Below are 18557 nucleotides of genomic sequence, written 5' to 3' on the forward strand. Positions count from 1 at the left end.
GATGGGTTAAATGCAGAGCACAAATTCCGAGTATGGGACACCATACTTGGCCACAACCCACAAGTCACTTCACTTTCATTTTTTCACTTTTTTTTCATCAAAATTAAAACAAACAAGCAAACAAAAAAACTTTTGAAATGTTTTACTTTACATGTAATGAATCTAGAATATATGAAAGTTTCACTTTTTGAAATAAGTTACAAAAAATTTAACTTTTTCACAATATTCTAATTTTTTGAGATGCTGTTGAAAAAACCAGCATAGGTATGTTTTGAAGCTGGGATGCTGGTTTGAGCTGGTTTAAGCTGGTCCTTTGCTGGTTTATGCTGGTCCTTAGCTGGTTTAAGATGATCTTAGCTGGGCATGTGCTGGTCCTAAACTGGTCCGACCAGTTTAAGACCAGCACATGACCATCTAAGGACCAGCAAAGGACCAGTTTAAACCAACTCAAACCAGCATCCCAGCTTCAAAACATACCTAACCAGCATATGCCGGTTTTTCACACACACACACACACATATATATATATTAGTAGTAGTAGTAGTAGTAGTAAGTGTGCGTATAAACCTTATGGACTATGTTGTACATTTTCCGTCTATTTTATCAGTCAGAAAAATGTCAGTCGGTGATATCAAAATAAAAACTGCTGTGACAGATCCTCTAAGGATTTTTTTTCCAGATCTCAAAATCAGACTTTGTCTCGTCACCCAAATTAATTAATAACTAATTATTCAACTGGACCACTACGAACTTTTCTCTCCTCAAACTCTCGCCACGTTTTTTCCCCCACGTAAATCTACGGTAAATTGTGGTAATTTGTGCAAGGACGGTTTAGACCAGTGGATGGAGCCCGTCTTGTTTTTATCTCAGGGAGGAATGGAGGCGTGTCTTTACTGTAAGTACGAGTCAGGAAGCACTTGTACCTACCTAACTTTACACTGCAGATTATTTACGTTTTAACAGTATTTTCTCAAAACCTAAACGTGTCACTCGACTCTGACTTTGTCCGCGGTAAGATACTCTTCTGTCTGCTAATGACATGACACTAGCAAGAGAGATACTGCAGCAGGATTTGCATTATTGTCTACTGCTTTCTATCCAGAGAAAGATAGCAACTTGAGAAATCTAACATGTTTTGTGCATGTGCCAATATGAGTATTGTGCATAAAGTCTGATTTATTTAATGAATAGTCAATGGGTTTACTCAAACATGTTTTGTGTTGATACGCCAATAAGAAATATGCTATTATTATTTTCATAGTGTTAATGTGATTGATATATTTACTGTAGGATTCATCGCAGTTTTTCTTTGTTCTTTCGCTTTTCTCCAAATGTTCAGACACGCTGGCACCATGACAGTGTTTGAAAACTGTACTGTTGTGTTAGATGTGAAGAACCTGCCTTTTAACGAGAAGAATAAACTGAGATTAGCTCTTCTGGAGAATGGAGGAAACATCTCATATGTCATCAACAAAGAGGTTCCTGTTCATTTTTTACTCTTACTCTTTTATCTTCTTTTTTGTGCTATTAAAACTAAGAGCAGCTACACTGAGAGTTTGTTTATACATAGATAAAGAGTTGGGTTTCAAATTACATTTACACAATTTACAGACATTTGGTTTGTTGAACCCTCTGATACTGTTAACTTTAAGTAGTTAAAAATAACGCAGCAACATTTATAATTCAATGACTACAGGCAGATTAGTGCCATATTGTGGTAAGAAATAAAGAAAACCATGTGTAAAACTGCTTTTTTTCTGCTCAATGGCTAATTTGTAGATTGTATCCCCCTCTGTATTTTGATGGGGTTTTTTGTATTTCCCATTAATTTCCTATGCTAAGAGTACAAGTGTGACAATTTTTATATGACTATTTAACATTTTCTAATCATGCACACATTTTTTGTGGTTAAAATTAACGAGCACTTTCTGCTTTATAATGCTTAAAATAAGTAATAAGTGTTCAGTGGTCCTACTGAGTCTCTAAAGAGCTGCAGTGTCTCTTCTGACCTCCGTTTATCTCCTCCAGTGCTCTTTTGTAGTCACTAGCAGTGTGAATGATCTGAGCAGTAACCGGCAGCGCAGCATCCAGAAGCTGCAGATTCCAGTGGTCGGGACACAGTATGTGTGGAGCTGTCTGGACCAAGGGCATCTCCTGCCTTTGACGGAGCATAATTTGACCCCACAGCTGCCATATCCCGGCTCTGAATTCCTCCCTGCTTCAGGTAGGAGTTTCTTGTACCTCATTTAAGGAATTCTCAAACTTTCTTTGTTAGAACAGATGTTTGTCTGAAGTGATACTGTAACTAAGGTTTACTTACATCAGATGTGAAAGGAGGTGGAGTGACAGAACAGATGGGAGTGTCACAGCCACATTAGTTTTATTTGCTAACAGTGGATTTGTTTTTTTCTGTAGTTTACATTTACATTTATATTTAGTCATTTAGCAGACACCTTTATCCAAAGCGACCTACAAATGAGGACAATGGAAGCAATAAAAATCAACAAAAGAGCAATGATATACAAGTGCTATAACAAGTCTCAGTTAGCTTAATGCAGTACACGTAGCAAGGGTTTTTTAAATATAATAAATAAAACAGATAGAATAGAAAAAGAATAGAGCAAACTAGTGTTAGAGGTCTTTTTTGCTTTTGTTAATTGTATAATAAATGAAAAGAAAACAGATAGAATACAAAAAGGTTAAAAAGCAAGTGTTAGTATTTTTTTAAAGAAAACAAGCAGCAAATGAATAGAGCGCAAGTCTAAAAGGGACAAGGGTTTTTTTTTTTTTAAAGAATAGAATTAGAATAGAGAGTTCTAGAGTTAGAGGGTCAAAAAAAGATGGTAGAGATGTGTTTTAGCCTATTCTTGAAGATGGCTAAGGACTCAGCTGCTGGGATTGAGTTGGGCACAAGTAGTTCTGTCTTGGCAAGGTTGAGTTGTTGTTGTTGTAGTTTCTGCAGTGCATTTTTGGTGAGAAATGTATTTGACATATTTGGGTTATAAAAGTATTAAGTGAGATTAAACCATGTATTTTAGTGACACTGTTGACATAATGTTGTTTTTCACCACAAAGAGGTAAAAGTGTCAACACACGTACTAGGAAAAGAGAAGTTCAAAGGTCACCCTGAACTCCCAAAGACTGAAGCTGAGATTCTTCAGAAGAGTGGACCCCGTCCTGCAAGGTTCAGGTGCGCTCTTGTTTTTTATCACTGTCGGTTCTTGAGTTTGTTCTTGAGTTTGTTTTTGTTTGTTTTTTTGTTTTTAATCAGTTTCTACAGCATTTGACCTGTTTAGATGTGCTTGTTTACCTGACTGCATCTTTTCCCTTCACTCAACACAGAGTTTACAAAGAAGGCGACCATGACCTGCCTGAATTTCCTTCATATTTTCAAGTGGCCAAGTATTCAGTTTTTGAGAGGGTGAGTGACTTCATGCATCAATCACAATAAAATTATTACTGGACATCAGGGGGAAAATAAAATAAATAGTGAATAATGATTGGTGACCCCTTTAACACATTCTTGAGCTGATTCTATTAGCGCCCACAACTGTTTGTAAGTGTTTTCATGTCTGCAAGTGTTTAATTGTGTGTTTCAGGTCAAACCCAAGACTTTGTCTGTTCTGGAGCTGCAGAGTGCCAAAGGCCGAGCAGGCCAGCAGTATCGTGTGTTGTGTTCAGTCTTGCGTGAAGCTGAGGTTTGATGATCATGAATGTTGTTATCTCTGGAATCACAGATGGTGACGGAGGTGCTGAATTTGTCTTGTGGTGATGGTGATGGACTCTCTCTCGCTATAGACCACAGTGGTTCAGGACAAGCTTGTGTTCTGCGTGACATCTGAAGATGCTGTGGAAGCATATCTGCAGCTGATGAAGGAGATTGGGACAGAGGGATTCACAAAGACACACACACTTTCCCCTGAGGTTGAGCGCTTGGCATCCTACAGCCTGCAGCAGGTTAGATCAACACAACGCAGATCTGTTTTTATTCATTTGATATATGTATAACATGTGACTAATGGGTGTGAAGTAATTGCTCACTCTTTTGATTGGCAGCTGCTGTTGGAGGAGAAGCTGAACTGCAGCACATTGTCACAGGAAGTTGGTGTCTTTGTGGAGCTGGTTTGGACTGAAGCTCTCGGTTCCCTTAATAACATCCTGACAGTCCCTGTCTCCAGAATCAGCCTCAATGACGTGAGAATGAGCTTAGATAATCACACACAGTGCAGTGGAGAAGCTGACAGGAATTTGCTGTGTTTAACGGTTCCGGTGTGTTTATTGGCTCTGTGCTGCTGCAGGTGAGCAGGGTGGAGGGATTGTTACTGCAGGCACAAAAGACTGAGAAAGAGGATGAAGTCAAAGCCCTGTTGGAGGAGGTCAACACTCTTCTGCCCCTCAGAATGATCGACCCTCCTTCCAAACACAAGCTTGTGTCTCAGAAACTGGACCTTTGTCAGGTATCACATACATCAATTATAGTATTAAAGGGGTCATATGATGCGATTTCATTTTTTCCTTTCTCTTTAGAGTGTTACAAGCTCTTGGTGCATAAAGAAGATCTGTAAAGTTGCAAAGACTAAAGTCTCAAATCCAAAGAGATATTCTTTATAAAAGTTAAGAGTTCTTTAGGACCATTAAGATCATGGTATTATAATATTATTTTCATGATAATTAAGCTATTTTTTTTAATACTTTCATTTCTGGATGGTTTTACTTTTAGGGTTTTTTGTAATTCTCATTATATATATATATATATATATCATATACATCATTCTCAATATATAGATAGATCATTACAAACTAATAGATTTTTTAAACCGTAATACAATGCTTAGTTTAAATAAATGAAAGTCAAACAAATACTGAATTAAATTCCTTTACATTTGAGGATTGAATTTGGCTTTTTAATTCAGCAGTGCAGATCTGACCTTTTCACTCTTTTAACTCTTCTGTCGTCTCCAGCTGATCAGAGATATTGTAAATGTGAGTGAGGCCACTCTGGGATGCCCCTCACCCTCGTCTCTGGGAAAATATCGAGCGCTGAGGTGCAGCATTGAGGTTGTTCCACCACAAAACCCTGAGTTTCATGTTATCTCTCAACTGCTTCAGGACAGGTAGACGTGATTGTGCTGATTGTGGTCTGAAGTTCAAACATGAATGTATTTCAGAACATGTCTTTATATAATAATGTTAATATTATATGCACTACAGGCCTTTTCAGATTCAGCAGATACTGCGTGTCAGCAGAGGAGTGGAGCTTCAGTTGTTTAGGGAGGATTTAGGCAACATTAAACCCCTCCTCCACTCCACTAGTCCCAGCAGTTTTGTTGGAATACTGTCACGGTGAGAGTTATTAATAAATCATTTATTTAAATATTAACTTTAAGTGAGTTCTGAATTATGACAATCTTAATGTAACAATCAAGGAAATAAGGAATACAAAAATACCATGTTGACCAATCCTGAAAAACAAAAAATCTAATATCTGACTATACATTGGTTTAAGTTACTTTTTTTAATGTCTGTTCAGTAATTTACTCTTGTGCAATAGAAAATGCTGATATGTATATGATTAATTGTCATTCATTTGATTGATCAGCTTATCATGTAATTAACTGAATATACATTTTTAAACATTCTTTATAGAGGTCTGCTGCTGCCCAGGGTTGGAGTCGAACAGCATGGAATTGAGAGGACGGATATCGGCAATCTTGGAGGAGGAATCTACTTCAGTGACTCTCTGAAGTCAGTGGTTTTTTAGCATTACTCAGTCATCTCTTAATATAACAGATTTATTAATAATGTGAATCCACTATCATGATGACAACTGGAGATTTTAACCAGTCAGTACGTTTTTTCTCTGTGTTAAAGGACTAGTGTGAAATACTCCAAGCCCAGTGTGACTGACGGCTCTCGGCTGCTGTTGGTGTGTGAAGTGGCGTTGGGTCGGTGTAAGGACCTGCTGAAGAAAGACACCACTTTGACTTGTGCTCCTGACGGCTACCACAGTGTACATGGAGTCCGCCGCTCTCCCAACAGACTCTCTGAATTTGAGGTGCTTTTCTTACTCATTTTCTCTGTACTTAAATATTCTGCTTCTGTTTTTGGGATCTGATGTGACTCTTGCATTTGTGTGTGTGTGTGTGTGTGTGTTTATATTTGACAGGATGATGAGTTTGTCGTCTATAACACAGAGCAGATCAGACTGAAGTATGTGGTGCTGTACAGTCTGGAGGGAGACGAGTTAAAAGAGTTCCAGCCTCAAATCAACACTCAGCTCACACAGCTCACCGACACAACACCTGATATCTGTGAGTAATATCTAGTGAACAGGACATGCTCAGAGACCAGCTTTTATATGTGGAGGAATCAGTTTTAACTAGCGCTGTCAAATCTATTACATTTTTTTATCAAATTAATTGAAATCTTAATAATATGCTAAAATTTGTGTTTTTAAATTCATCAGTGGTTTTGTGCGAATGTGTTTCTTTAGTGTCCAGTGATGACAGTGAGGGTTTGGAGTCCATTAAGAATCCTCTGGAGGAGATGAACGCAGGTTTGCTGGACAGCAGTGGTCAGAAACTTCCTCTACAGGCTGTCAATGTGAGGTGCAAGCTGATGGACCTGCTGTGTCAGGTATGATACTACAGCGGTGGACTGCAGTTTGAAATGAAAAGAAATGAGCATGATGAATTCCAAAGTAAACCAAAAGAACTACACAATGGAAAATAATAAAATGAAACTAGAACAAGGCAGCGTTGGACACAATCAAGACCACGGGAACAAAGTAAAAATAACTAAATAAAAGAAAATCCCACATCCAAACATGTAGACCAGAACACTGAAATATAATTTCAAACTACAGCATTAATTTCATCTCTATTTCCACCAGGTCATCATATTTCAGACCTACACAAACCAGAGTGCTGTTCCCATTGAAGCAAAGTATGTCTTTCCACTGGAAGAGATGGCAGCAGTGTGTGGATTTGAAGCCTTTATCAATGGAAAGCATGTCATTGGAAAGGTGCGAGTCATTCAGAATTTGTCAAATACAGCCTGTACTCTTTAAACATCTTTTTCATCAATTTGCAATGTCTGTTTTTGTCCTGTAGGTAAAGGAAAAGGAGCAGGCTCGTAAGGAGTACAAGCAAGCCATAGAGAAAGGTCATGGAGCCTACCTGATGGACCAGGATGCCCCTGTGAGTTACTGTAACTGATCTGGAGCTCATGTGTGTGTGATAATGTATCAGAAGGTTTCTTTAAGGTCATGTGTTTATGTGAGGCAGGATGTATTTACTATCAGTGTGGGGAATCTTCCTCCTGGAGCCACAGTTTTGATCAAGGTGACGTTCATCACTGAGCTGGTGGTCAGATCAGGCTCTATAGTCTTCTCACTGTCTGGCAGTGTGGCACCATGGCAACAGAGAGCCGCCCTTAATCAGACTACTCAGGTACGACACTCTTTTGTTATTGTATTTAAAATCCTGTTTGGCCTGCTGATTGCTAGCATTTTGACTGACAGTTGTGTTGCATTTCAGGCCACTGTTGACAAGATTGGTGTGACAGAGCTTCAGTCAGAAGGGTGAAGATCTAAAATACTGGAGAATTCACAGGGAAATTCACTCAAGATTCACTAAAAATTAATTGCACATGCTAATGACTAACAATATAAAAGCTGAATATTTAATGTAGCAAACCACATGTAGCATCATTTAACCTTTAACCTTTATAACATCATGCTATATATACAGTAGCACCTGGTCTAGTTGAACTGTGGATGGTCACTAAATAAGGCACAGCGTTGTTGTAACTCGGTTTCATTTTCATTCTCTTTCTTCAGGGAGTTTTCTCTGTCTATGTCCATTGAAATGCCTTATGAGATCATCAACTTAAGCTCTTCACACGGCATCAAAACCAAGGTTATCAATTCATTTTGGTGCATTGTCTTACTAAAATACTTAAAAAAACAAAAAAATAACATGAAGTAGCCTATATTAACAGTATTAGTGTTTCCCCTGTTCAGAGGACAGACTGTAAGGCAGTGATCAGCACGTTACCGGGACAGACTCTGGGATCTGAAGGATTACAGGTGTCCTTCAGTCTTTCTAATATCCACATGCCCAGGATGTGGGTCGAGAACCATCCGGATAAAGATAGTCAGGTAAAGAAATGATTAATCAAATCTGTTTTCCTATCTGTCATGGTTATTGCACACAAAAAATGCCACTTTCCATCTTACGCACGCTGACAAACATGAACACTGATACGGATCTGATCCCTGCAGGCCTGCATGCTGGTGTTTTATCCAGACTTTAAGTCAAGTGGGGTGTCCGGCTCTGGAGGTCCGTCCAGTGTGAGCGATGTGGTCATTCTTCTGGACTCCTCCAAGTCCATGCAGGGAGACGCCATGCTGAACGCCCGCAGGATTGCCCTTCAAGTCCTCAAATCTCTGCACCGCTCACTGAAGATCAACATCATCTCTTTCAGCACTGGTTAGAGCTCACTGAAACTGTCTGATACTGTTTTATTGATCATCATGTGGACATTTTTATATCCCTCTTATTTTCGTGATGCAAAGTGAAGCATTATGGGTAAATGTGTGTTTTTACAGATTACAGGGAAGCTTTTCCTGCACCAGTGGGTTTAGATGAGGCATCTGAAGCAGCCAGAAAATTTATTATGGTGAGTAATGTTTACAAATGGTTAAAGATGGTTCTGAAACTCAGTTTCTTTGCGTATCATTGCATTTCTCCTCTCTTCAGTCGTGTGGCGGCTCTGGTGGCAGCACTGATCTGTGGCGGCCTCTCCGGAGCCTGAGTCTGCTGCCTCCCTGCCGGGGTGTGAGGAACATCCTGCTGCTCTCTGATGGACATGTTCAGAACCAGCCTCTGACCCTACAGCTGGTCCGAGAAAACTCCTGCCACACGCGCCTATTCACCTGCGGACTCAGGTCTGCCTTTAAACAAATCTCTTTATTTTTCTCCTTCAATTACACTGAATTTATGAGCGTACAGTTTGATTGTGTTTGTGTTTGTCTAGCTTGACAGCTAATCGTCATATGCTCAGAGCTTTGGCTCAGGCAGGTGGAGGAACATATGAATTTTTTGACACAAAGATGAAACACACTTGGACAGAGAAGGTGAATCACACTCTTCATTGTATTTTTTTAAATAACTTAAAAGGAAATAATATCTTTCCAATATGGGCCAGGCTTGAGTCTGAGGCTTGCGTTGAAGAGATTTGTGGGTAATTTAATTTCAGGTGCGCGCTCAGGTTCAGCGTATGGAGTCTCTAGGCTGCAGATCAGTGGCAGTGAAGTGGCAGCAGTTTAACCCCACAGCGCCCCCTCCTGTTCAAGCCCCCTCACAGCTTCACGCCCTCTTCAGTGACTGTCACACTCTCCTATACGGATTTGTGCCACACTGCACTCAGGTAGACAGGCTTAAGTTAAAAGCTGCATTGTTACTTATTGTAGTTGTTATTAGGAATGGGTCATATACTGAATATTCACAACAAAAAATAGGCAACATCATGAATATAGTGGTCATTTTTGTGTTTCTTCAGTGTTACAGATAGAGTTGGTATGTTTTCATTGTTGTGAATCACTTCAAACGGTTTCAAATAATTGATTCAAAACTGAATCAACATTTGCATAATCACTGAAAAATGTTCATGAACACTGAATGTCGATGTATCAAGAATGTATTGATACATTAAAATATTTCAATAAAAATATATGTACTGTAGATAAATACTGACGTTTTTACAGATTACTTTTATATTTGTTCCAGTGGCATGCAGTGGTGTTTGGAAATGTTTTATGTAAATTCATGTCCCAGTTCCACTCCCCGGATTGGTGCATTTAATTAATGAAAATAATTAAATATCATTCTTCATATGATTTTTAATTTAGTAACCAGCAGTGTGCAAACATGGCTTAGTTATTTTAAATTATTAAAATAACTATCAACTATCAAGATTTGTCAAGATTTAAAATAACTGCCTAGTTATTTGTGTTTATTTATTGTTTTGAATTGTGTAATATTTACTCATTTAGGCCACACTGTTTGGTGATTTGAGTGGACAAGAGATCAAAACAATGGTTTCCACCACAGAACTACAAAAGACAAAGGGAACTGTGAGTGAGCATCTTAAATACTTAATGTAATCTGCAACATCATCAATTGTTTATCAGGCGTTTGAAGAGTTGTGTGTGTGTGTGTGTAGTTCCTTCACAAGTTAACAGCAAGAGCGATCATCAGAGACTATGAAGATGGCATTCTAGCTAACAGTGAGGCAGAACACGAGGTACAATATTTGGCTGCGTGATGATATTTTTTATATAACTGGCAGATTTACTAACAGAAGAACTTGACTTGCCATCTTTTATCTCTTTATCAGGGGAAGAAAGCAGAGCTGAAGTCCTACATCATTGAGCTCAGTAAAGAGTTCTCCATCTTGTCCCATTTCACAAGCTTTGTCGCCATTGAAGAGAGGGTATGATTGCTGCTAATTTAAGGATTGTGTGTTTAAGGCACCGATGCTAAACATAATGACAAATAAACATCCAGTTTCAGAATTAATGACAAATCTGTGTTAAGTAGCTTATTTTTATCCTCAGAAATAAAACATTTGTAGCTTGGGTAGTGGTTGACTGATTTTATATTTTCAATGCCAATATATACAGGTCCATCTCAAAAAATTAGAATATCATGAAAAAGTTCTTTTTTGTTTGTTTTGTTTTTGTAACTTATTTCAGAAAGTGAAACTTTCATAAATTCTAGATTAATTTCATGTAAAGTAAAACTTTTTTTTTAAATTGTTTTAAAGGGGTCCTATTATGCTCTTTTACAAAGTCTTGATTTTGTTTTGGGGGTGTACTAGAACAGGCTCTCATACTAGGTTGTGTTTCATACACAACATAATCGTGAGATGCAAGACACATACTGTAGACATATGGCAAGAAATCCGTAGACGCGCCCATAACAACAAAAGACAATACTTTATTTAACCTTTTCTGATAAGAACCGGAAAATATGCATTGTAGTCCAAAACGAGTCATTTGTTGTAGTTTTTGAGAAGTGATTTCTGTTAAATGAAGTATCTCCTTTTGAATTGGACTTTGAGCTTTGTAACTTTGCAGATCTTTTTTATGCTCAAACAGCAACATTACAGTCTAACTAAAGTTGAAAAAGTGAAAAAGCATAATAGGACCCCTTTAATGTCTTATCTTTTTTAAATGCTAGACTCCAGTACCCCTAGACCAACTCGAGGTCGTAACACTTTGATACAGCACTCTGTGAACAGCCACCCCTTTCAGTAATGACCTTCTGTGACTTACTCTCTTTGTGGAGGGTGTCAATGATTGTCTTCTGGACCATTGCCAAGTCAGCAGTCTTCCCCATTATTGATGGTCATTTAATGAAACTCAGATGTAAATATTCTAATATTTTGAGATACTGAATTTTTTAATTTCATGTGCTGTAAGCTCTAATCATCAAAATTAAAACAAAAAAAGCATAATAGGACCCCTTTAATGTCTTATCTTTTTTAAATGCTAGACTCCAGTACCCCTAGACCAACTCGAGGTCGTAACACTTTGATACAGCACTCTGTGAACAGCCACCCCTTTCAGTAATGACCTTCTGTGACTTACTCTCTTTGTGGAGGGTGTCAATGATTGTCTTCTGGACCATTGCCAAGTCAGCAGTCTTCCCCATTATTGATGGTCATTTAATGAAACTCAGATGTAAATATTCTAATATTTTGAGATACTGGATTTTTGACTTTCATGAACTGCAAGCTCTAATCATCAAAATTAAAACAAAAAACTGTTGAAATGTTTTACTTTAAATGTAATGAATCTAGAATATATGAAAGTTTCGCTTTTTGAAATGTTACAAAAAAAAAAAAACTTTTTCACGATATTCCAATTTTTTTAGATGCACCTGCATATACAGTCTCTAAAAAAATTTGTAAAAATATATTTTTTCATGTTTTGTATCTAGTTAGTCATGCCATTATAATAAATAGTTTACACACAAATAAAGTGTTTAATATTGGTAATAAAGAAAAAGTAAACATCTGTACAAACAGGGAATCACTTTTTTTGCACAAAAAGGTAGAATCAAAGTAATTCTAAGTAAAATATGCTTTGAATTAATTTCTGTGAATCATTTTAAACTGAATGACAATTAAAAATACCAACTAATACTCTTATTGGCTCTTTGCAGGAGCAGAATGAGCTTGACACTGGATTTACAGATTTTTCTAAAATCATATCAGAGGAGGATGTGGATACTTTGCCATATATGGGCTGGACTGAAGGGAAGCTGAAGGCTGTGCATATTAGCAGTGCTGAAGAAGATGATGTATGGGTAACAAAAAAAGGGTCTATTAAATCTGTTATGTCATGTAGTGATAAAAGTTGACATCGTTCGGTATTCAGCTCTTCAGTATTCACAACAATGATTTTGATTTTTTTTTTTTTTCAGATGAAGGGAAGCTGCTGTAGCTCCACATCTGAAGAAATTCTGGGTTGTGCTCGTGGAGCAGCCGATTTTGATGATGATGATGATTCAGAGGGTGGCTATGGGTCTATTAATGATTTTATAGGACAAACATCTGCAGCTTGCCCTTCTCCTTTTAGCTCCAGTAGCCCCTGGCGTCCTTCAGGTTTTGAAGGTAGAATTGAGGCTGTCAAAGGCTATGTGAAAACTAAATTAGCTGTAGATGCAATGTATCCCCCTTACCTTTCCATCGAGCTTGGTGCATCAATGGCTGCTCCTAGTCCTAAACCCTTTTATCTACAGGAAGAGTCAGTAGAACCTCTCACCTTGGCTAACAGACTTTCTCCTCCTCCTCCTTCTTTTGGTGCCTTCTTGAGTGACAGGCTTCCCCCTCCAGTTGCCTCCCAGGTTAATGCCTCAATGCCTCCTCTCTTTGACCTTCGCTGTAACTTTGAGGCAGTCGAATCTCTCCCCTTAGATTACAGCCTTGATTCCCAGACAGGCACGGCTACCATAGGTGCCTCAATGGATGCTCTTCGTCCTCCTTGCATTCGTAGTCTCCGTCAAGAGTTAATGGAACCTCTTTTCAAGACTCAACAGATTTCTTCTCATCCTTCTTTTAATGCCATGATGTCCAGAACTGGCTCCTTGAATGACAGACATCTCATTTCCCCTGCCACCCAGCTTTTTTCCTCAGAACCTCCTCACTCTTATTCTAGTAGATCTGAATCAGGGGAATACATAGACTACGGACTTGATTTCCAGAAAGAAATGACTCCAATAATTTGCCCCATGAGTTCTACCTTTTCCTGTGCCACAGAGATCTACACCGAGCTTGACACCTCAACACGTACTCTCTTTACAGATCCTCCTCATCCTCCTCGTCTCGCATCTCAGCCATTCATGTCTATGACTCCAAGCCCTGCTCCCCCTCCTATTTCTCGCAGGGTGGGTGCATCTTTTTCCAGGAGGCGCAGGGCTGGCTTTGATCATCCTGTGTTGTCTGCACCTCCCTCTCTCCCTGTATCTGGTGGCTTTGGTGGTTTCCTCCAAAGTACAAATGGGTATGTGGGTTATGGTTCCTCAGCCACTGGACTCTTTGGAGCATCTCTGGAACTGCAGAAAAAGGCACGACAAGAACCACTACAACGAATAGCCGCTCTGACTTCTGAAGCTGGTAAGTTGACTTACATTGATGAGGTTTCATCTGTGATCAATGTTTAGATGAAGTAATAGCAGCTTTCTGTTTTTTGTCTCATTTTTATATAATTGTCTCCTTTTTCTATCCTTTCTCTGATGAAGCTACACACAGTGCCGCTTCCTCCCCGGCTCCCCCTCTTCCTGCTCCTTCTGTTCTCTTTGGTCAACCTACAGTTCCTGAGTTTGCTATTGGCATGTCAAATGCCGTTGTATTTGGTGGCACTACTGGTGTCCTGCAAAAGGCAGCTGAGCCTGAACAGTCTTCTGGTTTCTCAGTTTTTAGCTTTGGAGCATCTCAGCAACAACAAAAACATCCTGTGTTTTCTGCACCTGGTAAGTTGACTCACATTGATGAGTTTCTATATCTGATCAATGTTCAGATGGATTAAAAACATTTGTCAAACGTATGTCTCATTTCTTATTATGCTGGAACCAAAGGCTTTCCTATGCGTAGAGGGAATATGGGTCTGTCGCTTCCGGGAAAACCGATGAGCAGACCAGACACAGTGGCCTGGAATGGGCTGTTCGAACTTCAGCATGAGGTGTTTACACATGATTTAATACACTAGATTATATACAGTATGTGAATGTGTGAAGGAATCTGAACATATGCGATGTGTTTGGATATAGGATGGATACTGGGAGTTGACTGACAGGCTGAGCAGCTTCCTCAACCTGGACGTAGACTTTTTTGCAAATGTCTTCCTTCAGGAGAAAGGCATCCGTTCTTTTGGTAAGAAGATTTTTTACATGCCTGTTGCTGGTCTGGACCATATTGCAGCTTATTCTCAGCAAGAACTCCCCATTTAGACAGTTGTTCATATGTGCCATTTAGGTGCCATATATGTACCTTGTGAACACAACTGTTTCCAGACAGACTGAGAGAAACACCTGTGTGTCTTTACTATGTAGCACTAGCCAATCATAGTAGAGCTTGATAGAATGAGAAAGTGCTTTCCAGTTTAAAGTACAAAATCTGAATATAGCTTAAAATAATCAGATCTTTATTTTTCAGACACCGTTTGTGAGTCAGAATCAGTTAATCAGTCACATGTTTTGTGTGTCAGGTGTGAAGGCTCATGCTGAAATTCTGAGGCTGGTGGCGACTCTGCTGGTGCTGCAGCTGATCCGGGTGAAGAAGCTGGAATTGGGACGGCTGCTCGAGTCTCTCCTCCGACTAAAAGAGTCCCAGGAGCCCAGGTACCAGCACATGTCCTCATGCGGTGTAGTGATTGACTCTTGTATTGTTGGATCCATGACTTTCTGCTCGTCTCCATTCAGACCGATGTACTGGGAGGCAGTGAAGAGGGCCGTGGACTGGGCCTGCCGGACAGACAGACAGTATCCGTGTGTGTGCAGCAGGCTGGAGATCGGCCGGGATTGGGAATCATCTACACGTCAACTACTGGGCTGTGATTCTCCACACCCATATTCCCCACTCAAACCTGTTCTAGAGAGACGTATGGACATATTTGTCACGTAGAAACTTTTTGCTAGCCTTTTTCTCCCAAGACTAGATCAATGACTTGTAATCAAATGTCGCTGTGATTTTTAGTGAATGTATGAACTAATTTCTTCTCAAGTTCACACAGATTTCCTAGCAGAGCAACAAACAGCCGTAGTTCATCACATTAACTATGATTATGATGCAGTATGTTGTTTTATCATTTAAAACATAAAATTACATTTGTGAAATGATTTGTTGTGTGTATGTGCTGTCTTTTTTCAAATAAATTAAATTCAAATAAACATTAGCATCTCAAGGAAAAACAGTCACAGTCTTTGGTGTAATCATACACACACACACACTGGTGCTTCAAACTATATGCACACTCTAAGATCAAATCTGTGCGTACGCACGCTTTATAAATGAGGCTCCAGATCCTGTCAGAAAATATCAGTTTTGTCTGGTAACAGAACAACTAGTCAGCAAAATTGTCTAATACCCAAAACCCGTTAACAGCAAGCAAGTCTTGTCTGAAAACCAGTGATTGTCTGGTACACAAAACTGTATTAACAGTCTTCTATCCACCAACAAATTGACTAAGTACATTTTGTACATGTACAAGTACAAGTTAAAACAAACTGCAATAGTCCAAACATGATTAATTTTATATCACCCAGCCACCACTAATAGAAAACACAGAAATGTCTGTAAAAATAAAAAACAATGTCAGAGGAATGAGCGCAAGGTATATGGCCACAATATAATGAAGCGCAGGTGTGCATGTGCACGAAAACTGAGAATTAAAGATGTACTGAAAAGCCTGTGACAATATCAAGCACAGTTTGTCTGGAATATCAGAGAAAAGATGAGGCATTGTTGATCAGCTGAAGCTCAGATGCAGAGATTCAAAACAAATAGCTGTTTCCTCTCTCCTGAAGTCTTGACTGAGTTCTTGAGGCACTTTATATCAGTCAAGATGTCTAGAAAAACCATTTCTCAAGATGGTTTTGAACAGTCTTGCCAACAAATCAATGGGTTCCTCTTTGGAAGTTTGAAAGTGACATTTAGAGAATTTGTTTAAAAAATGCAATGGTTTCAATATAAGCGTTTGAGTGATTTCATGTACAGCTCATGATACTCCAACAACAGTGTTTTCTTTCTTTACATGAATGAATAAATTAATCAATAATAACAGAATGAAAAAATAAAATAAAAAATGAGATGAAATAACTATAAATATATATTGCCAGATTGTTTTGAAAGAAATGCTTCCTTAAAACGTCTATGTCCAGTTCAATCTCCCATTTTTCCTTATTATTATACAGTTTCACAAAATAAATGTCCTGGAATATTTTATACATTTGTCCAGTTATCCAGTCATATACATTCACATAATTAGATGTATTCTGTGCATCAAAAGGGATATCGCCTGCTGCATTTATTTGAACTTCTTCTTTCCAAAAACTTTTGTAGACAAATTTGCTGTAAATTAACAGATATTTGTACAATAACTATTTTGATACTGAAAAATGGTGTAAGATTTACTTTCAAGCAATTTTCACTCAGAAATCGTTTGTGCATTTGACAAGCAGTTACAAAGAAATGGCAAATAACACATTGAATTAAATGTCAAATTTTGAAGTAAAAAGACTAAAATAGTATATTCTTTTAAAACCTACTCCAATAATTGTTGTTTTATATACAACTTTAAAAAAAAATAATAATTTTTTACAGTGTACATCCTCAAATATATCTCTTTTTCATTGTACATTTTACAAAGTCATTTTCCCAGATCAAAAAAAAAAAACAAAACTGTGATTTAACATTTTGGTGCATTAGGATGCAGTATAAAATCTGGATCATGCTATTTCTCTGAAACAAATTGATTCACATGAGGATTGATTTAATCATAACCTGAACTCTTGATAAACCAGTTGCATGTGCCAGCATACACTAGGTTCGGGCTCCTCTGTATATTTTTGTGAAAAGTGAAGACAGCAAAAGTCACCTGATGTCTGCGTCCAAGACCACAATTGCAAAATATGTTTTTCCCACATACATGTGCCAGAATGTGTTTTTCAGCTGGTATATAATTTCTCAGAATCATACACCAATTTCACAAAAGTAACTCATAATGACAAAGCCCATTATCAAACACCACTTTCTCAATAAGTGTGTCAATAAAAACTTGACACATAGCTCTAGTCAGACTACATTTAGGAAGAAATGTGTATTGTATTGTACAAGGCAAATAATTTTAGTTGTTTAATTTTATAACTTTTTTTAGCATCTAACGCATGAACATGTTTCAAGGTGGAAATGTAAAAAGTTTTAAAATAACGTATCAAGACCCTACATTCATTTCGTTTTAAGCATTAAGTTGTGCATAAAATTACAGGTTTTTGTACATCTTTTTTCCTTAAAGGGATAGTTCATGCAAAAATTGATATTTTGTCTTTATTTGCTCCCCCTCATGTTGTTCCAACCCTGTATGAGTTTCCTTCTTCTGTTGAACACAAAAGAAGGTATTTTGAAGAAACGTTGCTAACCAAACAACTGATGGTAGCCATTGACTTCCATAGTTTTTTTTCCTACTATGGAAGTCAATGGCCATCAACTGTTTGGTTAACAGAATTCTTCAAAATGATCTTCTTTTGTGTACAGCAGAAGAAAGAAACTCATTTGTGTTTAGTGTTATAAGCACACTCCCAATTTATTATTTAGATGAAATGGTTAATTCAAGCTATGTGTTATCAAGAGTGTCAGGACACACCTCTCAGAGGTAATATTGACACAGAGTGGAGGTGCTGTTTGAAACTAGTCTGAGGGGATTAGAAAGCGCTCATCCGTTTTAGCCTGTTGATTTATTATGCCGTCTACAGAGATGCTGAGCAGAGTGGTATACATCAATTCCTCAAAGACACTGCTTAAATGTAGGAACAGGTCACCAGAATGGCTTCAATAGGACAAATAATCTTTGGAAGGTAAAATACTTTTTCAAACCATCAGGCTGAAAATTATAGTATGTATAATAAATCAATATTGAATGTTCATCAAATTTGTCTTTTGCAGTATGATTTTTCTCATAGTAGTAATTTTAGGACTCGTCATTTTCATTCTGGCTATTGCATTTTCAGGTTAGTAAAACATTCTGTTCTAAAAATGCATTTGGACTTTTGATGTATATAAAGAGTATTGGTACCGAACAATTCACGGGGCAAATACCAAATGGAAGTGATCATCCCTATCCCCTTGGAGTGGGGACTTTGGAGTGAGCAGGGCACGTGCGTGCCATTATGTAGTCGTTTGGAATGCACTTGGCAAAGGAAGCGATGTAATTTCCTCATTATCTTCAGCTGGGATGTTCCCATGACAACGCAGCACGGTGTCCGTCAGCAGAT

General features: G+C 38.2%; 2 protein-coding genes across 2 annotated transcripts in view; both read left to right on the top strand.

Annotated features, from left to right (window-relative positions):
- Positions 1-884: 884 nt before the first annotated feature.
- On the top strand, positions 885-15360 carry LOC107724486 (poly [ADP-ribose] polymerase 4-like). The gene is made up of 36 exons (XM_016533453.1): positions 885-895; positions 1340-1478; positions 2029-2224; positions 3076-3190; positions 3343-3421; positions 3600-3698; positions 3799-3957; positions 4057-4194; positions 4299-4457; positions 4963-5114; positions 5212-5343; positions 5647-5745; positions 5872-6055; positions 6167-6311; positions 6494-6636; positions 6893-7024; positions 7113-7199; positions 7287-7451; positions 7539-7582; positions 7841-7919; positions 8024-8161; positions 8285-8492; positions 8612-8682; positions 8763-8950; positions 9040-9139; positions 9262-9432; positions 10058-10138; positions 10228-10308; positions 10402-10497; positions 12234-12377; positions 12495-13686; positions 13812-14042; positions 14148-14251; positions 14340-14442; positions 14777-14909; positions 14991-15360. Exons 2-36 carry the CDS (start codon positions 1353-1355, stop codon positions 15190-15192), a joined length of 5676 nt encoding a protein of 1891 aa, XP_016388939.1. The 5' UTR covers positions 885-895; positions 1340-1352; the 3' UTR covers positions 15193-15360.
- A 2525-nt stretch (positions 15361-17885) lies between these two features.
- Positions 17886-18557, top strand: part of LOC107724443 (tripartite motif-containing protein 45-like) — an 8126-nt gene continuing 7454 nt past the window's right edge. Inside the window, exon 1 of the mRNA XM_016533380.1 lies at positions 17886-17938. Within this exon, the coding sequence (XP_016388866.1) occupies positions 17886-17938 (53 nt within the window). The remainder of the gene's footprint in view (positions 17939-18557) is intronic.

The sequence above is a fragment of the Sinocyclocheilus rhinocerous genome, unplaced genomic scaffold (genome assembly GCF_001515625.1).
Source record: "Sinocyclocheilus rhinocerous isolate Xijiao unplaced genomic scaffold, SAMN03320098_v1.1 scaffold64, whole genome shotgun sequence".
In the NCBI taxonomy this organism is placed as follows: Eukaryota; Metazoa; Chordata; class Actinopteri; order Cypriniformes; family Cyprinidae; genus Sinocyclocheilus; species Sinocyclocheilus rhinocerous.